Source organism: Sorex araneus, chromosome 3 (genome assembly GCF_027595985.1).
Source record: "Sorex araneus isolate mSorAra2 chromosome 3, mSorAra2.pri, whole genome shotgun sequence".
NCBI classification, from domain to species: Eukaryota; Metazoa; Chordata; class Mammalia; order Eulipotyphla; family Soricidae; genus Sorex; species Sorex araneus.
Window position 1 is genome coordinate 94174021 of NC_073304.1, and position 26514 is coordinate 94200534.

At 36.6% G+C, this 26514-nt stretch overlaps 1 protein-coding gene across 1 annotated transcript in view; it reads left to right on the forward strand.

The window, feature by feature from the left end:
• Positions 1-1030: 1030 nt before the first annotated feature.
• Positions 1031-26514, forward strand: part of FGF7 (fibroblast growth factor 7) — a 58273-nt gene continuing 32789 nt past the window's right edge. The window contains exon 1 of the mRNA XM_004611784.3: positions 1031-1495. Coding sequence (XP_004611841.1) covers positions 1210-1495 — 286 coding nt within the window. The 5' untranslated portion in view covers positions 1031-1209. The remainder of the gene's footprint in view (positions 1496-26514) is intronic.

Here is a 26514-nt window from a genome sequence, read left to right on the forward strand (position 1 = left end):
GGTCAGCAAAGGTATTTATCGAAAAGCTCTGAATAAAAGGCTCCACTACACACACACATACACACACACACATACACACACCACACATACACTCTCTCTCACTCACTCACTCACTCTCTCTCTCTCTCTCTCTCTCTCTCACACACACACACTCACACACACAAGCACTCACGCGCTCACACACAGAGAAAATCCGTTTGCCTGTTGATTTATGGAAACAATTATGATTCTGCTGGAGAATTTCTCAGCTGAGAAATAGTTTGTAGCTACAGTAAAAAGGCTCAAGTTGCACAAGGCAGACAACAGACATGGAATTCTTGTGTATCCAGCTGTTATCAACAGAACAAGTAAGTTACTGTTATTTGTCTTTTTTTAATAATGCTGAATGTTTTCTAGTAGTTTATCTCTTAGTTCTAGTGCCGAGGTGAAAAGTAAAGTTATCGGAGTTTTGGGTCATATAACTATCTATAGTAATTATGCTGTGGAACTTAAATAAAGATAAGGTTGAAGTTCTCCAGAGCAGTCCTGACATTGTAACTTGAGAAATGTGGGTAGTTCAGCAGAAAACCATTATGATTTTGCACACATAAAAGCATATAATAAAGGAATCTAGAGAAAGATTTTTCACTTTGCTAATAGTCATTTTGAAGTTTGTTTAAATCCATAGTTCTTATAGCAAGATACTTCTTACCAAAATAGCAACAAGGATGAATGACACAATCATATTATTTGTCTCTGCAAATGCATAACTTTTATGCATCTATACATAACAGAGGAGTGGTGAAGATGTTGGCATCCTTTGTAAAAAGCTGTTTATAGGCGTATCTTCACGGTATAAACAGCACTGCATGTTAAAATACTATTTACCCACTGAAATTTATACATGCAATTTTCATTTTCCTCTCTCCTCCCCTCCCCATTCTTAATCTCTCATTGTGAACAGAAGTCAAGTAGCAAACAGCGTCTCAGCAACTGAGTTCATTACAGCCTTCTGTTTTATACGGATATAACAGAGTTCTTTAAGGAGGAATCTTCTATTATTATCAGCCACTAAAAGCATAAGGGGAACAACTTGGACAGAACAGCTACTCTTTCTTAAATCAACCTACAAGTCCCAGATAGGAAGAGGTCAATGACCTAGGAGCAGCAATCAATTCAAGATTTAATTTTCATTATGTTATTCATGAACACCTGGAGCACTACACTATAATGCGCAAATGGATACTGACATGGATCCTGCCAACTTTGCTCTACAGATCATTCTTCCACATTATCTGTCTAGTGGGCACTATATCTTTAGCTTGCAATGACATGACTCCAGAGCAAATGGCTACAAATGTGAACTGTTCTAGCCCTGAGCGACATACAAGAAGTTATGATTACATGGAAGGAGGGGATATAAGAGTGAGAAGACTCTTCTGTCGAACACAGTGGTATCTGAGGATTGATAAACGAGGAAAAGTGAAAGGGACGCAAGAGATGAAGAACAATTATAGTAAGTATTGTCTATTATTTATGAGAGTTTTTTTAATTTTAAAAATTGGAGAGACATTCAAATTGCATGGTTTTTCATTAAAAAAGCTGTTCTCTCATTTCTCTAAATTGGAATCATTGTGCTGAATATAGCTCGACATATCCTAAAAATATGTCCTGGAACACGACAAATATACTGATAGCATAGTTAGAGCTGACAAGCCAAGCTAATTAAAAAATATATTCACTGCACTGTATCCTAAGCTAAGCTCTCAAGGTAAGCAGAATTTAAATGTTATTCACATTAAAATGTGATTTATAGGTTTTTAGCAAAACTCATTAGAAAATGTAATGTTGTGCTTAGTAAATAATCACTGAAAACTACTGATCACCAGCTTGAGGAACAAGAGTATTTTAAATTTTCCATTGAAGGAATATTTCTGTGATTACAGTACTTAACCTTTGCTTGAATGTGATTTGTGAAATTGTGTAGAGGGGGAAAAATCACTGTTTTCTTCATCTATTCATGCTTTAATGAGCTTCTATTAGACAGCTTGATTATTTACCTAGGAAAAAATAGGTAATGTCCTCCAAACATTTCCTTTATATAAACCTTCTATGCCAGGAAAGTTCTATTTGCCTAAAGAAAAGTGTAAATTAAATACAAGGGAGAAAACAACAGTGAGCTTAAAATTATGCTAATTTCATTATCTTTAATTAATAAGCTCTACATTTTACCCCAGAATTGATTATTATTTTCAATTTGGAAAATCAGAACTGCATTCATTCTTTAGCAGTTGTGATTAATAATCAATTTCAATAGTACTAAGTTGAATACATATATACATCAAGAATTTAGCATTTCAATTTTATTTGTACTCTTAGCCTTTGAACAGTGTGTTATCAAACCATTCTAAATACTATGTGTGTTAAAGTATTGAAACAAATGCATGGGGATGACAGTATAAACATTGACCCAGCACTTAAACCTTCAGTTGCTCTTTTAGGCTTCTTAACAAACAAATAAATAAAAATTGAGGAACTATGTTTCCAACTTAAGTTTATTTATGTTAAAAATATGAAGGCTGTAGAATGATTTGATAATAATTTACCTTCTACTATTATTATTCTTAAATAATCTTGTTAGCCCAAGTTAACTGATTTACATTAAAGTTTAAGTAAACAATTAACTATTTGGAGGATGGATTATGAACAGCACTTATATGTAAGCAGCAAAATTCGGCTTATTTATTGAAAAGTTACTGATACTTATCACAGTAATGGAACCTAGTGACATCTGAGCCCAGGTGGAAGTTATGACATGTAGGTCCAATCCCTGTCAGTGAATGGTCTTGGAACAATTTCCTAGATTCCCAATATTCAATTTTTTTATCTGTAAAATGTGGGCTATATGTATGTGAACTCCACAATACCTCATAGTTATTAAAGTTTATTATATTCTAAAGCATTGAATATATATAATGTATGCTAATAATTCTAAGTACATATATATAATTTTCATGCATATTGAATGACATAAGGTGAATATGAAGCTCAGCAATGTTTAAATAAATAAGGTAAATAAGATAATCTTAGAATTTATCTGAAAGTCTGACTTTACCAAAAAAAAGTGTAAAAATCATTCTCCAAGCCATTGTCATCAAGTTATTGTAGTATTGCATACATAAAGAGGTCAGCAGAATAGAATAGAAAACATAGAATAGTTGAAAGGTGATGGGAGAAGTATAGCTTACTTAATGTATTATTGGCACAACTGGCTATTCATCCAAAACTAATTTTAAAAGTCAGTATTAAAAAGCATAGATTATTAAAGACTTGAATGTCAAGAATGGAAAGTAAAAGTATAATTATCATCTTAATGATAAGATGAGCTCTAAGAAATAATTTCAAATTACAGCAATAAGGATACAAGCCTAAAAATTGTAAAATTCTACTCTATGCTAATTCCTTTAACTTTTTAATCAAATATATTGAGAAGGTAAAAATTATATGTAAAAATCCAGTAAAAATGAGTGATAGAATAATACAGTATATCTGTTTTGATAAAAATTATCTACATCAAAAGGGATTTACAAAAATGTTTTACTTCATGTCAAAATTTCTTAAAATTATGAAACTCAGGTATTTGTAAACATGCATAAAATGCCACCATTGTTTTATAGTTTGAAACATAATTTAGTGCTAACCCTGAACAGCCATAAAACCAATTTGGTACACCATTCTTCTCTAACATTGTAATGTCATAGTAAGAAAAAAAAGGGGAAAGGCTACAAAGGAAAGAAGACAGAAGGATGATAGGGAGGAAATTGGAAAAGAAAGAAAAGTCATTTCATGTAATAAATCTGTGTCACAATACCAGTATACTAATGACATGATGAATGTTATGCAAAAATCTTCACTTTCATAGGTAATATATAAACTGTACTATTTTTCTCCTGGAAAAGGAAATATCATTATTCTTTAAGTAAACTTTAATTTTTTTCAAGTTTTCTATTGAAATATGAGCTAATCAATCTCCTTTTAAAGAAGAGCTAAATAACTGCTGTTTATAGAAAATCTCAAGATACAAAAGGGAATACTTTGATTAAAAAAATAGATGAAGAATACTTATTAAAAGAGAATTAAGATAGTAATTTCCTATTATTTAAGGAACACCAAACTGAATTTTAAGGTGAGTTCCTCATTCACAAACCACATCAGGTTGAAGGTACTTATTCAGGAACAAAGAAATCCACAATTTCCTCTAAAAAGTCAAGGATGTTGAGAGACTTAAATTTCAAATTTTGAAATATACATTTCTCAGTCATTAATTGAATGAATGAACAAAAAGATGGTTTTTTCCTACTTTAATTACAATGAGTCTAAAATGCAGTTGGGTTGTCTACTATAGTGGTCTTCAATCCCCAGTCTATGTATTGGTGCTGGTCCACAGGTACAGAGACTGAAAACCATTGCTTTGGTCAAAACTTCCAATCTGTGGACCAATATGCAGATCAGGTTCTGGAACACAGGTGTAAAAAGTTAAAGAATGCTGGTCTACCAAATTAAAGCATAGTGCATCAGTGTTCAGGAAGCAGTGAAGATCAAAGTCAAACTCCAAACTTCGTTTTCAATTTTCTGATACCTTAGATTAGTTAACAGGTTGTTAAAACCCTTCTTTGGAGGTGACGTAAGGTGGAAATGATTTTCATGTCTTAGATTATTAAATTTTGCATGGAACATTATATGTAAAACCTAATTGTTCTCTGGATGACTCTAAAATCTCCCTAGTCTATTATGGCATCTTTGCTTTGAATGAAAGGGAAAATGACCCAAGGATGTTAATGGACTGTTCACTTCACCAGCAGAAGCTTAACTCCCTCAGAGGAATGTGGTTTATTAGATATCACGAAGATGATGGATTGGAGTCAGTAGGAGAGGTGAAAAAGCTGGGTGTTTAATGTGTCCCCAAAGGTGTTGAGCTGAGGTAGGTGGGCAGTTTGGAGGTGGAAAAGTGGTAGGGAAATGGATTAAATTTCTAGGGAATTAAATTACTCAAGACAGCCTAGACTGTGAAAATTCTAATTCGAGTTTTGTCTTGTGAGCTATTTTAAATTTATATTAGATTGCATAAATTACATCAAAAAGTACATCAAAGAACCAAACTATACCAGTGGATATATAAGACATATGTGAACATATAATAAGACATACAAGTAGACATAAAAACAAGACCCAACCAAGTAGATACAGAAATTCATGAGGAGTGAGAAGGCCCACCACTATATTTGTGACTTTTGCTTAAGAGGAGAGAAAACTAAGTGGTGTTAGGATGGCATGCTGTTCTTAACAGGAGGCAGAAAGTCACCCCTCTTACTCTCTTTGGGGGCACATTTAACTTTACAAATAGGTTTCTACACAATCAATTTGGAAACAAACCTGAACTAAAAATAGGGGTAATAAAAGCATAGACGTTCAAGCTTGTCCCCAGGAAGTAAATATTCACATTCTCTGTGGAAGGAGAGCATCAACAACATCAAAAAAGAACTGGCAGTGGATGCTCAATAAATTCTGCCACCCCTATTTGTTAGAGCACTTTCACAGGGACAAGACCAGAGGGTGAGTTTGGATAACTGTTGGATCGCTCAGCCCCATCAGCAGACAGAAGCAATCACTCCACACCTGACAGAAATAACACTGCTGTTGAAGCTGGGAATTGAGGTGTCGAGTGAGAGACAGCAGCAGTGCCCTGGTCAACAGACATGAAACAGTGAACTCAATCCCTCAGGATGATTTTCCTGGTCTTGGCATCCAATTACTAAACAGTTTTGCCCTTCCTCACAATGGTTATTATCTCCCACTTCTTTTAAATGTAAATACTAAATTGTCAAGAAGCACCTATCCAGGAAACAGCATGGCTTACATGTCATTAGACCTTATAAATTCCATAGCAAGAAAAGGATTTAGCCATTCTGAAAATTGGCCAGCGATTTAGCAATATTCTCTTTTGGATGGTTAGACTGTGACGGGATATGGCCTAACAATTGGCAAAAAGAAAATAAACACAGTGTTGTTGGATTTCACTTTGGCCACAAAACCTTCAGCAATTCAATTGTCAACAATTCTTTGGAAAAGTTCCCACTCAATAATAATCTCTGCTAGTAGCTAGTACCCAGCACTTTAAAATTGGAAAGATGAACTCACGTGTGCTCCCAAGAGTTATTAACAACATATCAAAGTGAAAAATAATGAGCACTTTCAAAATTAAAAATATGAAAACCAGGACAACCTAATTAAAAAACAGATAATGAGGGATGTTATCTATGGAGCTGACTCAGAATCGTAGAATGATTGATACAGTGGAATCCTTTAGACTGGTGATCATGAATCACTATTCCCTTAACTAAGTTGTCAAGGCATTAAATTATAGAATATGAATAAACTGCTGGTGGGCATATTGGAAACAATAGCAATTCATCAAAAATTCTGATATTAAGGACTATTATTAGTATTGGCTAACACAAGTGCCTGACATCTTTAACTGCAAATAATTTATTGCCACAGGTATAAATCTTACAATTTTCTGAATCCTCACATGAAATGCTCATCATCTTATCTTTTATGTCAATCCAGAGTACCTGACCCATTTTTCCCATGTGACACAGCTTGAAAGAGTTGTATTACAATTCTTCAGGCTACAGTTTTAGAGCAGTTAGGAACCCAAGTGAACTGGAAAAAAAATGAATGCAAGAAGCCAATTTACAGATTTATAAGTGGAAGATATGTGGAAGGAGTTTACTGTTCCAGATATTTCTATTTCTCAGTCTTGGCTAAGTATTGTGAGTATTGGAGAAACATTAAAAAACACAAAAACTTCTAATGCCAGATCCTACTCAAAATGATTCTCAATACATTGATTTGGGAAAAACCTGGGCATCAGGAATTTTAGGACTCCCCAGAGAATGCTAACATGCTGCCCAAGTGGAGAACCACTGGACTTAGGGGAACATATTAGACTAATAAGGAAAATATACCTCGATTAAATCAGGATCTTCTGCAGGTGAGAACTCAGACATTAATTCATGTTTACTGGAGCCCTCCAGTGATTCTAATACTTAGTGAAGGCTGAAATGACCACTTACTGGGAACAAGGATTCTAGTTCAGCCTGAATCCTCTCAAGTGTCCCTGAACTAAACTAGAATTCTTATGGGGTTCCGTAGTTCATTTATATCACAAATAATTCCAAACTGAATATGTCAGGAATGAACCTCTAAATTATGTGATCAATAAAATCTGGGACTATTTGACCTCTCACAGATCTCAATGAGTGAACTGGCCTGGCACTGTATAGAATGACAGTCCTTTGGTGACTAGGGAAGTAAACATCTTTGGTAAATGAGTTTGTTGCAGAAAAGAACAGGATCCGTGGCATAGACTTTCAATGACATGCAGACGTGAATCTCTTTAGCTAGTCTCCCAGGAGTACAGGTATCAGTACCTGTTTACTCAGCACTTAAATGAGTCATTTATAGGTATAAAGTCAGAAACTCTAAAGCTAGGATCTCACTTCTCATGTCTACTACAGACTTCAAATGCAATGTTTCAAAAATCCTGTAAGTAAGGAACCTCAGCCTAAAGTTCTTCAACCTTTTTATACCTGTAGAGTAGAACCTATCCCACTAACTGGATCATAGACCAGCAGTTATAATCAAAATTGTAGACCAGTGGTTTCTATTCTTTCTACACCTATAAACTAGAACCAGTCCTTAGATCAGTGGTTGAAGAACTTTAGACTTGGGTCTTCTCATTAGTGAAAAGTTGGTGAAGCTACAGTTTTGTTCCTGGTGTAAATGTGGAATTAAGGTAAAGCTTTCTCTTTTTTCTAAGGCGCTCAACTTTCTTTCTCTATATAAAGTAATTTATGTACTTCTTTCACAACACTATTGTAATCCAACACTTTTTCTTATTTAAATTTCACATATAGCATGTGGAAGAAAAAGCAGGAATTGTGTATATGATAGCAATATGAAGGAAAAAGGAACTCACTAACTTAAGTGAGTTAACATATGAACTCCAACCCCCCTTTATAAAAAACATAGTCAATATTTTTGATTTGGGACCACATGTTTGGCACTTCTAGTGTGATGATTGGAGAACTGTGCATGCACTCCAGTTATTTGAGCTATCTCTTTGGCCCCAACGTTCCTTTTTTCTAAAAAACCCCATTTGATTGAAGTATATAATTAATCCACATAAAGTTATCCTTATTTACTATATAAAATTTGTGTCTAAGTTTTATAGAATATGAATAAACTGCTGGTGGGCATATTGGAAACAATAGCAATTCATCAAAAATTGATGAATATATCTATATCTATATATATCTGTGAACTATCCCCTGATATAAGCATAACACTTTAAAAAATTTCCTCATGCCCTGATGTTATTAGTATTTCATGATAAAAACACTTTATATAAGATCTATCCTCTTGGAATTTATTTTTATTTTAATTTTTTTAGTTTTTGAGCCATACCCAGTGGTGCTCTGAGTAAGGAGTGAAGAATTGCTCAGGGGACCACCACATAGGGTGCCATGGTCAACTGTTTGCAAGGCAAGCACTCTGCCTGCTGTACTACCTCTTTCTGTCACTTTTTGGTCAAATACTTAAGCATACAATACATTTTTGTACATGACAGGCACTATAATGTACAGTCATTCTCTAGGACTTAATATTCTTGCAGAAATAACATTCAGTATCATTCAAATAATGCTTCCCTATATTCCTCTTCCCTCAGCTTTCATCAATTGCCATTCTGCTTTCTGTTTCTATAAATGGTATCATATAGTACTTCTGTGTTGGAGAACTTAGTAAAATGCTCTCCAGGTTCATATCCAATTTCTTTATACAAAAATACACCAAGAAATAAAAATCTTCCACCTTACATACTGTTTTGAAAGCCACATTAAAGATCAACGGATACTTAAATGTTTATTGGTTAATATTTATGTCTGAATTTGAGATCATATCTGCCTCTGACTTAGGTAGAGAAACTGTGCCAATTTTACTAACAAAAGCAATATTGTTAAAGTTATTTAGTTGGTTGTACAAATACTTTGTTTAGTACTATATGGACATAAAAGTCTTGGGAGGGAAGGAAAAGAATTATTCAATTTTATGTTTAGGCAAAACTTGCCTTTAGGAAGACAATATCATTTCCAGAAGGGAAGTTTGATGTGTGTTGGTGAGAATTTATAATCTAGAAGGTGTCCAGTTGTTTCCAGTTGTTTCAGTCTATTTGTCTGAAGGTCTATAGTCACATACTGGAGAAGGCATGATTATCTAATAGAAATATTAGCTTGTGACCTTCTAAGAATAGGAACAAAGAGCTTCATGAATAGAAAAGAAAAAGGCAAGAGAGGAAAGGAGAAAGGACTTTACATACAGATTAATAGACTTTGGTGTGCTGTCCCTATTCTAGAGTCACCTGTGTCTCAACTCGAGGACTGTAAATCCTTTCTTTTATGTTACTGTGTACACTCTTGGCTCTCTCCCCTTTGGAGAGGGCCACATTTTCATTTTGAACACATATCTCTGCCTGTCTCCCTCTCTCTCCTACTCCCTAAACGAAACTCCTATTTTGCTAAAAAGATTTTAATGCACTTTGCATTTTACGTTGAAGGAAATGTTGAATACAAAGCATTCTAAAATATAGCTCCAGAAATTTGGAGTGTGTGTGTGTGTGTGTGTGTGTGAGAGAGAGAGAGAGAGAGAGAGAGAAAGAGAGAGAGAGAGAGAGAGAGAGAGAGAGAGAGAGAGAGAGAGAGAGAGAGAGAATGCTGGGGGTGCAGGCAGTGGTGCAAGGGAGGTGCTCCTAAGTGGTTGATGAGGGAGCCCCAGGGCTAGTCTCATGGAACTTGGCCAACCAGGCTAACCTGTTCATTGCTTGGTACAACAATGCAGAGCTTCTTGGGCTCAGCTGTGTTGGTAGCCACATTGGTTTTTGGGAGTTGTCCAGGGCTACACGCGGTGGTACTCAGTTGTAGGTTTGAACTTGAGAACATGTGCCTCTAACTCATGGACAATCTTCCTAGCCCCTAGAAACGTCTTTTTTTGGGGGGGAGGGTCACACCTGGCAATGCACAGGGGCTACTCTTGGCTTTGTACTCAGGAATTATTCCTGGCGGTGCTCAGGGGACCATATGGGATGCTGGGAATCGAACCTGGGTCGGCCGTGTGCAAGGCAAATGCCCTACCCACTGTGCTATCGCTCCAGCCCCAAGAAACGTCTTTTGATGCACTTAATGAATAGGAAAATGAAAGCAAAAGATAGATAAAATAGCAGAAAAAGAATGCTTGAGACCAAAGCAAACAAAACCAAAATAGTACGGTGAGTGATTGAAATAATAATATATTATTACAGATATTTTTGAGTAGGAGAATTGAACATATTATTTAAATTTGTGCCTGAGACTAATGCATCTGCTTACTATAAAAATAATTCTGGAACAGAGCTTAATGTTGTGATTAACCTTAGAGAAATGAGGCATATATCAATATCCTTAGAAGTCATCTTTATTATGTTCCACTTTAAATTACTGTAGTAGTTTTCATTTATCTGCTATTTGAACTTTAGAGGTAACCATACATCATGTTGAGGAAGTGATTTCAGATCAAATTCAGAATCAACTCAGCCTGTAGATTTTTCTTAAGGCAGAAATTCCACACTATTGTTTTGTGTTAGGTTCACAAAAAAGGCTATGAAATCAACCTTTATGAATAAAGAGGAGAATTTTGCCACGTGCAGCATCAAGCATGACCGTGGAGAGCATTATGTGGAGTAAAAAGAGCCAGATACAGAAAGACCAATGCTGGGTAACATATTGTATGTAAAATCTAAAATAATCAAACTCACAGGAGTAGAGTTGAATGTCAGTTTCCAGGAACTTGGAGGAGACTGATACAGAGAAGTATTGGGGTAGAAAAATTCAGTTATACAGCAGCAAATTCTGGAGATCCAAGGATTAGCAATTTACCTATAGTTATCAGTATCATTAAGTATACTTGAAGTCTGCTAAATAGATAATCACAAGGGGTTCTCACCATAAAAAGAAAAAGTAAATGTTAACTGTGTAAGGTCATAGATCTATTAGCTTGATTTGGAGGACTCATTTCATGCTGTCATATGAAGTTTGTACATCTTTAAATACAAGGGTATTCAACAAAAAAGTGTTGAAAAGGGATGGTGTTCACATGAGTTTTAAAAGTTCCATCTTCTCTACTGTGATGGGGAGTATGTTTGGGCAACACCCTATGGTGCTCAGGTTCTATCCCTGGCTCTGTGTTGAAGAGGGAGCCCTGTCAGAGTTTGGGGGACTCATGTGGTGCCAGGGATTTGAACTAGGATAGACAGGATGTAAGGCAAGCATCCCCCTCTCCGCTAGTCCCTTTTTCTACTTTTCGTTTAGCTTTTTCCATAATTTTATTTTTCTGGTCCTGGAGAGGTAACAGTGGATAGGTACTTGCCTTGTACAGGGCTGACCTGGGTTCAATCCCCAGAAATACCTACAGTCTCCTGAGCACCATGAGGTGTGATCCTTGAGCAAAGAGCCAGGGGTAAGCCCTGAATACGGCCAGGCATGGCCCTCAAATCAAAAATAATTTTTTTCTTAAAAAATGATAAATAGAATTGATTTTAACCAATGTGTTGTTTCAAAGGCAGGCTCCTATACACATTGTTGACAAATAGGATAGTGTGTTGTGTCTGGACACACTGGACTGAGTACAAAGGTTTTCAGTAAAGTTGAAATCTAGATTAAAGGTCTCTTCTGAGCTCTGAACTGTTTTATAAAACTAATCAGTCTTATAATTTGACATAATTCCCAATAGGTATTATTTAGGCAACTTAGAAGCTGAGCAGAACATTTTCCATACAGTAATATAAAGGTTAAAATTCTTATCAAAAACAATAAACTTTGTTATGTTTTCTTAAACATAGCTTGAGAAACTGGAGATATAGCACAAAGGGTAGGATGCTTGCTTCACAGATGGATGACCTGGGCTCCACCACCGGGATCCCATATCAGTGGTACCCACTTCAGTGTGCTAAGTATCATGAAGAGTGATTCTTGAGTGCAGAGCAAGGGGTACTCACACCCTGAGAACTGATGGGTGTGCTAAAAAAAAAAAGCAAAATCCCCAAACCAAAAAAAGCAGTTTGAGTAAAAGTTTAAGCTATTATATTATATTATATTATATTATATAAAGAACATATTTTATTTATGGGGCAAATTATTTAGAAATATAATATTTATCATAATCTGAACAGAGAATGACAAATATGAATTAATTCCAATACCATTTTCTTGAGGTATTTAAGCTCTGAACAGAATTAAATTTCTGGTGATAAATAGAATATATTTGCCTTGGCTCATATCCCTTTCTGTTTGTGTTTGGCAATGTCACGGAATGTCAATTCTTGTTTGTTTTTGAGCCGTATCTGGCGGTGCTCAGGGATCTGGCTCCCTTGCTCTGCACTCAGGGATTATTCCTGGGGGATTCCGGGAATCACATACAGAGCTGGGGATCAAACCCAGGTTGCCTGTGTGCAAGGTCTACCTACAGCTGTACTATCTGTATAGCCCCTAAAAAAGTCAATTATTGAAAGATAAATTTTTATTTATCGGAGGAAAGAAGGACAGGCAGAGTTACTTGATATATCTCTCCCTGATGTCTTTACACTTAAAATAATTTATAGGCAAGAAGAAATGGACTGCTACATTATAATGGAAAATTAACAAGAATTAAAAGTCTTGTGGAAAGAAATGAGAAAACAATCTCACTTCTTATTTATTCCTTTAAAAAAAACCACTGACCTCCTCTAGAACTTATTAGGCTTAATGTCTATTTTCAAAAAAAGTTAAGGGACGAGTGCAGAAGAACTTTATTATGGAGGACAGTGATAAGGCAAAAAACAGGCACTACTGAGATACTGATACTGAAAGGATGATTGGCAAGGCATTGTGAAGACTGAGGCTGGAAAAACTATTGTCCTCTTCCGTGCCCATTCTTATTCCCAACCAATGGTTAATTAGTCCCTGCATATTAAAAAACAATCTACACAGAAGTTAATTGTCTACATTGGCTGCAGAAATATATGCATTACAAGAAATTACAGAAAGGAGAATTAAATGAGCCATACTAGCAGGGACTTACCTACTGAATTAGTAATACAAGATTGATCCTGAACTTAATGACCATCACTGAGAAGAAGAGAGGACATGTGCAAGTGGGCAGAAGTTCAGGGTTGGTGAATACATTCAGTGAATTTTAGTGTTAGACACTGGTCCTCAGAGGGTCACCTCGGATTGTGATTCACATTTGGATAGTCAGAGAGCTCATTTGCAGCCAGTGGACACCTTCCTCCCTTGTTGGTAGAAATAATATAGATATATTATTCAAAACTAAAAGACTGGTTGCTTCTCTGATTAATGCAAATAATTTTCACCAGTACCTTTTCTAAGTCAGACCGAGGTTATTTATTAGGCTAATACAGTCTATGTTTTTAGAGAATAGTTTAGTTGGGGATAGTAGATGAACTACACAAGATAAGGCGGGAAAACATTTAGAGCACATTAGGGAGTTATCTAACTGGTACTGAAGTACTGAGGAGGGGGACATGGAAATCTCTTTTGGAAAATAAAAATAACCAAATAGATAAGGAAGATGAAAGAAAGAGACAAATGTATGACCTTTACAAGAAAATACTCCTCTGTCAATGCTTGGTATTAAAAAGAGTATTTCAGGATTGAGAAATAAACAGTGTTTTAGCATCTTTTGAGTTATCATTGTTAAGCTCAGAAAGGTAACTCTTTTCTGGCTCAATTAAGAATTTATTAAATAAAGAAAGCAGAGTTTAACTTAAATAATGTAACTATGAACTCTCCTGCTTCATTGTTGATACAACATATGTTAGCCTTAGTTATACTGAATTTTTAAATTTAAAGCACTGCTTTGATGTAAAAAAAAAGAACTTATTAATTTTCAGGGGCTGAAGGAACAGTACAGTATATGGGGCATTTGCCTACCACAAGGACAACCCAGGTTTGATCCCCATCATCCCATATGATTCCCACCTCCACCCCCACCAACTTGCCAGGAGTGATTCCTGAGTGCAGAGCCGAGAGTAAACCCTGAGCACTACTTGAGGGTTTGGGTGTGGCCCCAAACCCTCCCCCCAACTCCCTCCAAAAAGGAAAGAAAGAATTTATTAATTTCTGAACTTTGTATGATAGCTCTGCTCTGCTGGCTACTTCTTCTTAGGGTTAATTTTATTTGATGGTGTAATCTACATAATTGATAGGAATCACGCAGATTTTTCTTGTTTGGGGGGGTCATCCCCAGCAGTGCTCATTTCTCTTTTCTGTGAATTGTTCAGTACTGGGAAACCACGAGATGTTGGGCATTGAGACCTCCATGCAACACATATTCATGAGCCCTTTGAGGTATCTTCTCGAATACTATTTTCCTTTTAAAAATACCTTTCATCCATTGGTCAAAATTATAGCATGCATGAGTCATTGTCTCACAAATAATTCTAAAAGTGACCTTATCATTCTGGGGGATTTCCCCCACCTCCCATAAAAATCTCTAAAAGTGAGAGATGCAATAGCTTTGAGGCATATGTTTGGTCTTAAGGAAAAAAATTTTGGAGGTTACTTTCCATATTATTTTAAGGCAAGATACAGTTAAATTCCCTGCTGTAGATATTAATCAGGGCAGTAGTCAAGCAACTTGAATGGTTTTACTTACTTTAAACCATGAAGTGGGTCGTGAGTCTGGTGCTCTTCCTCTCTGAAAAATCTTTGAGGTCTCTGTTTCTGAGAAATTGTGCTCAGCCCCCTTTCTGTACTAATAATGCATTTCAAGTCATATTGGGTATTTAAAAGACATTGGAGGTGCTACCAACTGAAAAATTTCTGGCTGAGTTTGGTATTCAGATTTTCTCTTATCTTTCTTCTGTTTCAAGTTTGCTAGCTTTTGAAAAAACATTCATCCGTGATCTATGTCACGGTTGTTAAGTTGTACTTGACCCTAAATTTTTATGGTGCTAACACTTCCGTTCTACTTAATTCTCAAAATATCTCCTTGCTGTAAGATTGCAATGTCATTATTAGTCTTTTTTTTTTTTTACAGAAATAAAGTAAGATCTAAGGTAGTGTACTACTTCTGGTTTTTAATTGTACATAGGATTATTTAGAGATTTATTTTTTGGGGGTAGGTAATTTGTTAGGGATTGAACATAGAGGTGCATACATACACGACATGTGCTATACAGGGACTAAATAAATTACCAGCCTGTTAACTTATTTTAATTAAGAAAGAAAGACTGGTTTTTCAAAATTAAATGAGGCTGGAATGATCAAATTAAAAGCCTCTGTGTAATAATTGTTTCCTTGAAATATTTGGGTGGTCAGTTAACTTACAAAGGGTAGATATTAAATACTAGGTCTGATAAACTTGCCAAGTTACTGGCATCATTACATACTAGAGAACAAGAAGTTATGCGATCGCACTGCTTTAAACCTTCCCTTTACCTTATTGTTTACCTAAATTTCTGCCGGACTTTGAAGGGGAAGGAAAGAGACATTTTAACTTTTTTTTTCTCTCAGTGAAAACACAGGTCATGACTACTATTTTAATTTTACTACTATTTAAGACAATAAAAATAATGACTATGGGCCCTAAAGGTAGCTCAGTGGTTTGGAATGCATGCTTTACACACAGGATTCCCAGGGCTCTCTCCCCAGCATAGCACACAGTCCCAGACCACTGCTAGGAGTGACCCCTGAGACCAAATCAAAACAAAATAACTTCTAGAAGAGGGAAACTTATTGGATGGGCAATGTGTGCGGGCATGTATACTTTATATGCATTATTTACTCATGAAATCTTTTCAGATACTTTTAAGGTTGCCAGTGTCATGCTTATTTGGCCTGCAGAGTTTAATAACTTTCTCTAGTTTCTGTATCTAGTAGCTGTCAGATTTGGGGATGTGAACCCAAGTAGTTAAAATTCCAAAGCCCAGTTTTAGTAATCACCACCCGTCCCACAACATTATCACTGGAGTTGTGAAAACATCACACATTAATTAATATCATGCAGCAGGATAACTTGCTTCAAAAACTTTATACAGTTTACATTTCCCTCTCTGTAATATAATCCAATGAGTACTTGGTATTATCTTATTGTTATAAAATAAAAACTTTGTTACAACTTTTCTTATACAAAGCATCTTCTTCTGTCTCACCCCTGAGTTGGTGTTTAAACCTTCAGTTATTATTTTTTTAACAAATTACATCAAGTAGTTATTACATCTTCAGTGTCTTTTTACAATTGTCTACCATTTTAAACTTGGCAATTTAGCCTAGCTACTTATTCTATTATTCGGAGTTGTTGCTATTTATACCAGATAGTCCAATCCCTCAATATTTGCTTTCTTCCTCCCTTCCTTTTCTTTTTTAAAGTGATGCTTAAAAATTGCTGAAGATATTGAATTTGCCTTTACTGAAAATACACTTCTGACACTTGTTAAAAATACTTATATAAGGTTTATTTGTGCCTTTATGATTAGTACAAAATACATACATATGTATTTTTAACTTTTACTTTAAATGCATACATATACTTAAAATTTTAATCTATCCAGTCTTTACTACAGGGGTTTATGAATGCACTAAATTGTTGATTGGAGAAGAAAACAATCAGAAAAAGTATATCTGAGCAATTCACCTTAATATAAATATTGTTTTACTATACAAAAACCATTAACACATGTTATCTGTGCCTGAGAATAGACTGAAGTAGTGAGAGGCACGATGCGGATATGAACATAACCTTGTATATAAAGAACTAATTTAATAGGTCATAGGTAAGAAATGGGGAAGTGATGAGAAGGGAATTATAGTGCTGATATAAAAGCAATAAGAAAATATACAATTTTAAACCCCTGATCCAAAAGTATAGGAAAGTACAATAATGTAGTATAGATTTTCTCATATACATTATAATTTTACATATATTCATAATTTTTCCTATATTTAAAATATGGCATGTTCTGAATATCAACTTTTGTGCATTTACTTTAAAATTTTATTTTATTTTTATTTTTAAAGGTATTATTGTTTAAGGAACAGTGTTAATGTTTTAGTTCTGATATACAGTTATTGAGTCACCAGCAAAGTGCCTACGATCTTCCACCATGGCTTTTAAAAACACATTAATTTTTATAGTTTTAGATTACATATTTATAATAGTGTTAACATTATAGTCTTAGGGTACATGGTAATCTCACCTTACAATCACCAAAGTGCCCCAGACACCCACCCAATTTTATTTATATTTAAAAAAAATGACCTGTATTACCTCTAGTCCACCTCTCATTCACTCTGTCTTCTCTTCCCTAATATGGAGTTCTCAGTTTTCATCCTTAAATTATTTATGGAGGTAACACATCAGGCACAACATAAATAAGCACAAGTGACCTTGTATTAAAAATTTTATTTTGAGACTTTGTATAAGGAATTATTTTTATTCTTGTACATAGCTGGCAAACACTGTTTGATCATGTTGAGCTTTCCTTAGGGGATGAAATGTTTGGTATTCCACAAGGTTAAAGAAATAAGCCAAAGACACAAAGCTAGTTAGAAGTAGAGTGAGGATTGGAACTCAGGTTTCTAGGTATCCAGAGAAATTTTAAAATGGTCAAAGAGGAAAATTGTGACAAATAACAAGGAATGCATGGGCTACAACAAAAGCTTTCAAATAACGTGAAAAATCTGTTTTTGGGCCTTCACATTTGGTTTTCTAAAAATGTACAATTTTATTCACTGTAGTAATTAGCCCTTATAATTGAGATATTTCTCTGAGATAGTTTAAGATCAATATCTGAGGAATAAGGTATAGCTTTATATCCTTTATAAAGAAACCCTCTCTTTCTTTTTCTTTTTTTAATTCAGTAGTGTGAATATTTATTGTTTTGACGTACAAGTACCACACTTCACCAGCACCAAGATCCCCAATACCCTTCACCAATGTCCCCATGTTATTTTCTGTACACCTCTTCATTCTATACATCCCTCCTCCTTTCCTGTTGGATAATATTAGTCTCGTAATACAAGGCCAATATTTTGTTATTGTTTGATACTGTTGATTCACTTGTTTTAAAGAAAACCTATCTTATCTGATTTTAAACTACGGAATTTGTGTACAGAAAGAGTAATTCACTTTTAAAACAGTTACAGTAAAATACACGATCAAGTTTGTAGATGTAAAGTATATGCAGTTATGTGTGTCTTGCAGGCTGGAGCGATAGCACAGCCAGTAGGGCGTTTGACTTGCACACAGCCGAGCCGGGCTCGATTCTTTCATCCTTCTCAGAGAGCCCAGCAAGCTACCGAGAGTATCTTGCCTGCACGGCAGAGCCTGGCAAGCTCCCCGTGGCGTATTTGATATGCCAAAAACAGTAACAAGTCTCACAATGGAGACGTTACTGGTGCCCGCTCGAGCAAATTGATGAGCAATGGGATGGCGGTGATGACAGTGATGATATGCGTCTTACCGTATACTAAGTATGCTAAATAAAAAAATTAAAGTGGTCAAAGTGGGAATTCCTTACACTAAATAATTCCTATAAAAGTCTCAAAAACATCTATTATTTAAAAAATAACACCCTCATCATTCCTTCAAATCAGTCCAGTTCCGAAGTAAACTACCACTCAAAAGAAACCATTGACCAAGTTTAGAGTAAGCCATGAAACAAATAACATCTGTTTTCCTCAAAACTAGTTTAAACAAAAGCTATGATATATCAGGACATATTTTCAGACATCCACAATCTTATATATTTTATAATCTTTTCATTGACTGTGGTAACATTATCTTCAAAAATCATTTTATAATTTATTAGCTACTATAAAATTGTTACTAACTTATAGGCAATAGTGAGTTTGTCTCAGACAGTTTCACAGTTTTCTAAGGGGACTGTGTGGTTCTCATGCTGTCATCTTCAAGGTCAGAACAGTATCTACTAGAGTCCCCTAATTATCTTTAGTGATCTAGTACAGGTTTGTACAAGAAATATTTCTTGTTTGCTATCTTCATTTTATTAGTGGGACAACATATTCTTCAAATTTTTTATTCGCTGCAGGAGCCAGTACTCAGAAATAGCTACCACAGGTTTAAAATGGAAAATGTGATCAGTCATTTCACACACACTGACTATTGAATCACTGAATTATTTAAATATACAAAAACATCAGAGCTGAATTTGTTTCCTGGGGCTCCTGTACGTGAAGTGTGTGCTGCAACCTTTGCAATCATCTCTCCAGAACCATAAAATTAATTTTAAAAGTCATGACTGAGATACATGGCTAACTTGAGCATTTTGTGTGTTATAGATGTTAATGAAAAACACATAATTAGCACACTTAATTAAGCATCTCTTGGAAGCAAATGTGTCAGTTGTTTGTTTGAAACAAATGTTTCTCATTAGTAGTATATTTTCTTGGGCCTCTTGCAATACATTTTAGTTTAAGATTACCTTAACATTTGGAACACTTCATCTGCTAAGAAAAGTTATCCCTGTTTTAATTTAAGCCCTTTTCATCAAGGTTTTTTTTTCTGTATATAAATAATAGATTGACATGACTAAACGCTTTCACACATTTGGGGAAATAATACATCTTTCTTGTTGCTTGTATTTTGTTTATTCGGGGTGAGGGGGCACACCTGGTGATGCTGAGGGCTTACTCCCGGTTCTGCACACAGGATTCACTTCTGGTGGGACTCGGGGAGTCACATGGGGTGCCAGAGATAGAACCAGCTAGGCTGTGTGTGCGGCAAGAACCCTACTGTAGTGCTGTTCTGGCTTCAGCACATTCTAGTTTTGTTGTTGTTGTTCCATGTCTATACACATCCCTTTATAATGACATCTGATTCACGATCACAAAATCCGTTAATCACCGATTTCTCGGGCGGGCTCAGTAACCTCTCATTTTGTCCTTTCCCTGAGATCTTAGAAGTCAATCTCGACTTGGCCCTCCCAACGATGTCACACTGGGGGCTCTTTCAGGGTCAGGGGAATGGGATCCAGCTAGTTACTGGATTTAGCATCTGAATACACCATGGGAAGCTTGCAAGGCTGTCCCATGTGGGCAGGAAACTCTCAGAAGATTGCCAGTTTCTCCCAGAGGAAGAAGTAGGCTACAAGATATCACTTCTGGGAGCTTGCTTTTAAGTCTCTCTCTGGATGTTGGCCGTTGATGGGATTACACACACCTGGGTTCCTCTGCCAGTACCTTCATGCATGAGGCCTGTCCGAATGTGTGGACAGGGGCCTCGAGCATGGCTGTAGCTAGGTTCTGGATGACGTTTGCATATAAGTGGATCAGCATGGAAAGTATCATGCTAAGTGAAATGAGTCAGAAAGAGAGAGACAGACATAGAAAGATTGCACTCATCTGTGGAATATAGAATAATAGACTATAAGACTAACACCCAAGAATAGTAGAAATAAGTACCAGGAGGTTGTCTCCATGGCTTGGAGGTTGGTCTCTCATTCTGGGTAACTCAGGGAAGGGACCACCAAGTAAAATGTGGTCGGAGGTCATGTGGGGGAAGGGTGATGGGGGCCGAATACAGACTAGAGACTGAACACAATGGCCACTCAACACCATTATTGCAAACCACAACACCTAATCAGAGAGAGAGAACGAAAGGGCCATAGTGGCATAGTGGCAGTGTGGGGTGGGGGGAGACGGGACTGGGGAGGGTGGGAGGGATGTTGGGTTTACTGGTGGTGGAGAATGGGCACTGGTGAAGGGATGGGTTATCGAACTTTGTATGGGGGAAACATGAGCACAAAAATGTATAAATCTGTAACTGTACCCTCACGATGACTCTCTAATTAAAAATAAACTAATAAAAAAAGACCACCGGACATCTAATTAGTCTAAGCAAATAGCCACAAAATTTGTCTGTCTAGATCATGCTCCTAAATTTCAGATGAATAAATGCATCTCTATCCGAATGGATATCAGGCACCTCAAGCTTAATATTTCTTTCTGTTTGTTAGTTTGCTGGGGTGGGGGATACGCCTGACAGTGTTCAGGGCTTACTTCTTGCCTGAGCTCAGAAATCACTCCTGGCAAGGCTCTCGGACCATAGGTGGTGCTGGGGATTAAACCCAGACTGTCTGTTTGCAAGGCAAGTACCTGATCCACTATACGATTGCTCTGGCTCCCAAGTTTGATATTCCTGAAACAGATATCTGCATTTTCTCTTTCTCCCTCCCAGCAAAGTTTCCTGAAAATGGTTCACGACAATGCCAGTTTTCCTGTAAAGTGGTGCCCAAACTTTGGACTCCTTTTCTCTTTCTTACTAACTTAATAAATCCTAGTGTTGCTAGCTCCACAACCTACCCACATATGACTACTTCTTTCTATCACCACTGCTGTTTTACTGCAAGTACTTTCATCATGGTCTAGATTACTGAAATAGTTTTCTGTTTTCCTTGTTTCCATCCTTATTCTCCTAAATCTACTCTTTAAATTTTTTTAAAATTTCATTTTGTTGAATAACCATGAGATACAGAGCTACAAAGCTGTTCATGGTCAGGTTTGAGTTGTACAGTTTTCCAACACCCATCCCTCCACCTGTGTACATTTCCCACTACCAGTGTGTCCAGTTTCCCTACTGCCACCCTTCCCAAAGCCTGTCTCTACGGTAGACATTCTCTCTCTCTCTTTTTCTCTCTCTCTTTCTCCCACATCCCCTCTCAATTTATTTCTCCCCTTTTGCACATTGTGGTTTGCAATACAGATCCTAAGTCTACTCTTAATAAGAATCAGAATGATTCTTTCAAAATAGAAATCAGATCATGCCACTTTTTTGATCAAGACTTTAATATCTTCCCATTAAACTCAGATTAAATTTTTTAATTTTTATTTTATTTTTTACAGTTGTACAACTCATATATTTGAGGACATTTTCTTTCTTTTTTTTTTTTTTAGAATTTTTTTGAATCACCATGAGATAGTTAGAAGCTTTCATGTTTGGGTTACAATCTCACAATGATCCAACACCCATCCCTGCACCAGTGCACATTCCCCACCACCAATATCCCGGGCATACCCCCCTTCTCACCCTCCCCCTGCCTCTATGGCAGAGAATATTCCCCATACTTTCTCTCTACTTTTGGGTATCATAGCTTGCAACACAGACATTGAGAGGTCATCATGTTTGGTTCATTATCTACTTTTGGCATGCATCTCCCATCCCAACTGGTTCCTCCATCCATCATTTTCTTTTTTGTTTTGTTTCGTTTTGCTTTTTGGGTCACACCCTGCGATGTTCAGGGGTTATTCCTGGCTCTGCACTCAGGAATTACTCCTGGCGGTGCTTGGGGGACCATATGGGATGCTGGGAATCGAACTGGAGTCGGCCGCATGCAAGGCAAACGCCCTACCCGCTGTGCTATGCTCCAGCCCCTACCAGCCATCATTTTCTTAGTGATCCCTTCTCTATTCCATCTGCTTTCTCCCCTCCACTCATGAAGCAGGCTTCCAGATACAATATCCCTGGCCCTTGTATCTACTGTCCTTGGGTGTCAGCCTCATGTGATGTTATTTTATACTCCACAAATGAGTGCAGTCCCTCTATGTCTGTCCCTCTCTTTCAGACTCATTTCACTTAACATGATATTCTCCATGAAAACTTTTGATCTTTAAAAGGCCTCACCACTCACTCCTCACACCATCTTCTAAATTCACTCTGCTCCATTCAAACCGGTCTCTTCAGATGCCCTTAAGAGAAAGACAAGGGGGCTGAAGTGATAGTACAGCAGGTGGGACACTTGCCTTGCATGCGGCTAAGCAGGGTTCAATCTCAGCACCCACTATCATCCTGGAGTACCATCAGGAATGATTCCTGAGTTCAGAGCCAGAAGTAATCCTTGAGCATTGCCGGGTATAGCTCCAAAGCAAAAATCAACAAAAAAGATGAAAGTCAAAGTTCTGAAACACGGCCGTTGCAATATTTGTTTCTCTGTCCAAAATACTTCATTCCCCAGACAGTTTTCCCCCCTTAGTATTTATTATTGTCTAACATATATTATTTTTATTTAACATGAATAAATATCTCTGGATTAAAATAACATATTTTATTTACTATTATTTATCAGATAACCAGGATAAAATGTACTTGGTAAATAAATGCTGAAGGCATAAATGAATCCCCTATATACCTGCTGACTGCCTGTTAGGTACTGAGCCAAGCACTAGGGGTAGAAAATAAAAGTAAGAAAATGTACTCCTCCTTGATGGGTTAGGGGAGAGGAAAATAAGTATGTAACTATAAATGCAGAAATTTTTCAAGGGAAATTTGAACACAGGAAGGAGGAAACTACTAATAGATGAATTAAACACAAATCAACACTTAGTTCAGTTTTAAACACCCTGATTAGCTGAGTGCATGTGATTGAATTCGAAGGTATCAGATAGCTCAGACGATCATTCTGTCTTCAAATTCTTACCTTAGCACATCAAATCACTCTGCTCTGTAACTAATTTCAGAATCTCTCCTGGGCTTAAGGGCTCTTGAGTAGTCTGATTCTAATTATTCTGAAAGCAAGAACACATCTCAAGTTTTTCCAATTTTAGAAAGAAATCTCTCAAATAAAAAGATAGCGATAAAAGTTTCAAATATTAAAATGTGTTTGGGAAATTTAAAATCTGGAATGTTATGAAACAGCTTCATTTGTAGTCTTGTATAGATTTTCGCTTTTAGTTTGTTAGCCACGCTCAGCTGTGTTTAGGGCTTACTCCTGGCTCTGCACTCAGGGATCACTCTTGGCGGGCTTGGGGGATCACATGGGGTGCTGGGTGAATCTGGGTTGGCCACAAGCAAGGCAAAGTGCCAGGGATCAAATTTGGGTTGTCCACATACAAGGTAAACACCCTGCTGTACTATCGCTCTGGCTGACTCTTTGTCTAGATTTTTTTTTAATTGTAATAGTCAATAAATTTTACTATTTTTTTCTACATCTGCACCTTCTTGGCAGAATAATTTACAATAATGACTTAATAATTCACTTTATTGAACACTGATTACCTGGATGACCAAATGAATAAAAATACATTTTATTCTAACAGAAGTAGTAATAAAAGGAGAAAATATTTTATACATCCTTTATTGTGTGCCGTTGAGCCTGGACACCAAGGTCACAACATTCTGCTTTACCTGGTTCTGTGGGGCTTCACTCATGCATGAGGTTTGGCCTGAGTGAAAGCTGCCTGGAGTGTGGCAGTGGCTGGGCAGTGGAGGTAGTGGAGGTCAGTCAATGAGGTGTTTATCTGGGCCCGGTAGGGTGGGGTTGTCTCATTATGATCCCTGGGGTGCCGGTGATTAAGGGAAGCAGGCAGAGGATCTCTGTTTCTGGGTCCAGTAGCAGTAGCAGTAGCAGTAACAGTTAACAGTAACAGTAAAAGTAACAGTAACATTAACAGTAAAGGTAAGGGTAATAGTAACAGTAACAGTATGCTGTGTGCCAAGAATTTTAAGTTCTTTTCTTTTTTTGCTCGGGTGGGGGTGAGGGCCCTCTGGCTGTGCTTGGGGCTTACTCCTGGCTCTGTACTCTCAAGGACCACTCCTGATAGTGCTCAGGGGAGCATATGGGATGTTGGGAATTAAACCTGGGTTCACCTTGTATAACATAAGCATCCTACCTGCTGTACTAGCTCTTCAGGCCACAAATACTTGAACAGAAATGATATTTCCAGCTTGCAGCAAACTATTTGCTCTAATGCTATCTCAGACTATATTGCCAAATACAAGTTTCTTTTCTACTAGAAGTAATTTTATTTTCCTTTTGGTTTTTGGGCCACACCTGGTAGTGCTCAGGACTTACTCCTGGTTCTGTGCTCAAGGATTGCTCCTGGTGGACTCAGGGATCATATGTGGTGCTGGGATCAAACCTGGGTCAGTTGTGTGCAAAGCAAACACACTGTATTACTGCTCTGGCCCTATAAGCAATTGCTTGAAGTTTATATGCTGTCATAGACCAATGGTAATTAATAAAATTTTAATTACAAAATTAAAGTAATTTTCATCCACATATGGTCATACTGACCACCCAATATTTACTGAAACTCATTTCTGTATGGTATATAACTGTCATAAATCAATATATCCATAACAAAATAATGCCTTGAATTAGTAAACAAGCTTTAGTTTTATACCTATGCCTCAGAAGCCATATTACAGGATAATAATTTTATAGTATTAAAATTTTTATAGAATCATATTTATAGGGTAATCTTTTCTAGTTATGGAATGTAAGTTCCTTCAATCGTTAATTTTATAATTAAGTCAAATTAAGACTATGTTTAAGGTTTATTAACCATTAGCCTCAAATACAATTTTATAACCTTTTGCCAACCATCAGTCTTTTATGAATAACTTCTTAAAATAGGTACCCAGATCACAATGCTCCAAATCAAGTAGGGCAAGGCCAAGAATGGCAGGATTACTGATTCCTTGGCAACACTACACTTCGGTTAAGGCTGCCAAACCTGCCATTAATATATTTTGGAGCAGACACATTATACTGTTGACTCATCTTTAGTTTATCTACTAAAAGTTCCAGGTCTCTTTAAAATGAGTGTCGCCAAGTCAGGTCTCCTAGACATCTATACTTGTCCAAGTGCTGTTTTGGACCTATATTTATAGTAACTTGACATTCAGTTTCTTAAATTTCATCTTGCTGGTTTCATCTCAAAATTCTAGTCATTGTTAAAACACATATACAAACTCACACATGCATACATACACACACACACCCCGCCACGACCAACATCACCACCACCACCACCTAAACTGCAGGCTGGAGAGCATGGGCGGGGATAAGGGAGGTAACAGAATGCGTCAAATCCATAACTGTAGTCAACAAATAACGTGGAGAGAAGTAAAGTTGGACTGGAGTTGACATAGGGACGGGGCGATATGGGCATTTTGGTGGTTGTGGAGTACAGTAACTTTGTACATCAATCCCATAAACATGAACACTATTGCAATCCTATTAGCAAAAATATAATACAAATCTTTTTTAATTAAAAAAATACCCAAGTTACATGTAAAAGAGGCCAGAAATTCCAAATGTTTATTCAATTTTAGATACATTTGACATCTTGTAATTTCTAATATAATTCTGGGAAATCTATATGTATTTAGATATAATGTGAAACTGGGAAACACAGAGAGATCAGCTGACATTTGCAAAGAGGACAGGATTTTCTCAGTCACAAGTTACACCGTGACATTGCACATTCATACAAATGCAGTGGCCGGGACTCATAAGGAGTACATTAGCAACTCACGTGCCAAAAGTGGTATAAATCCACAGGATTAGAAACAAATAAAAAAAAATGAAGTCATTGAACAAACATGCTTTTTTAGAGGGCGATTCACTATAAAAATATTTCACCA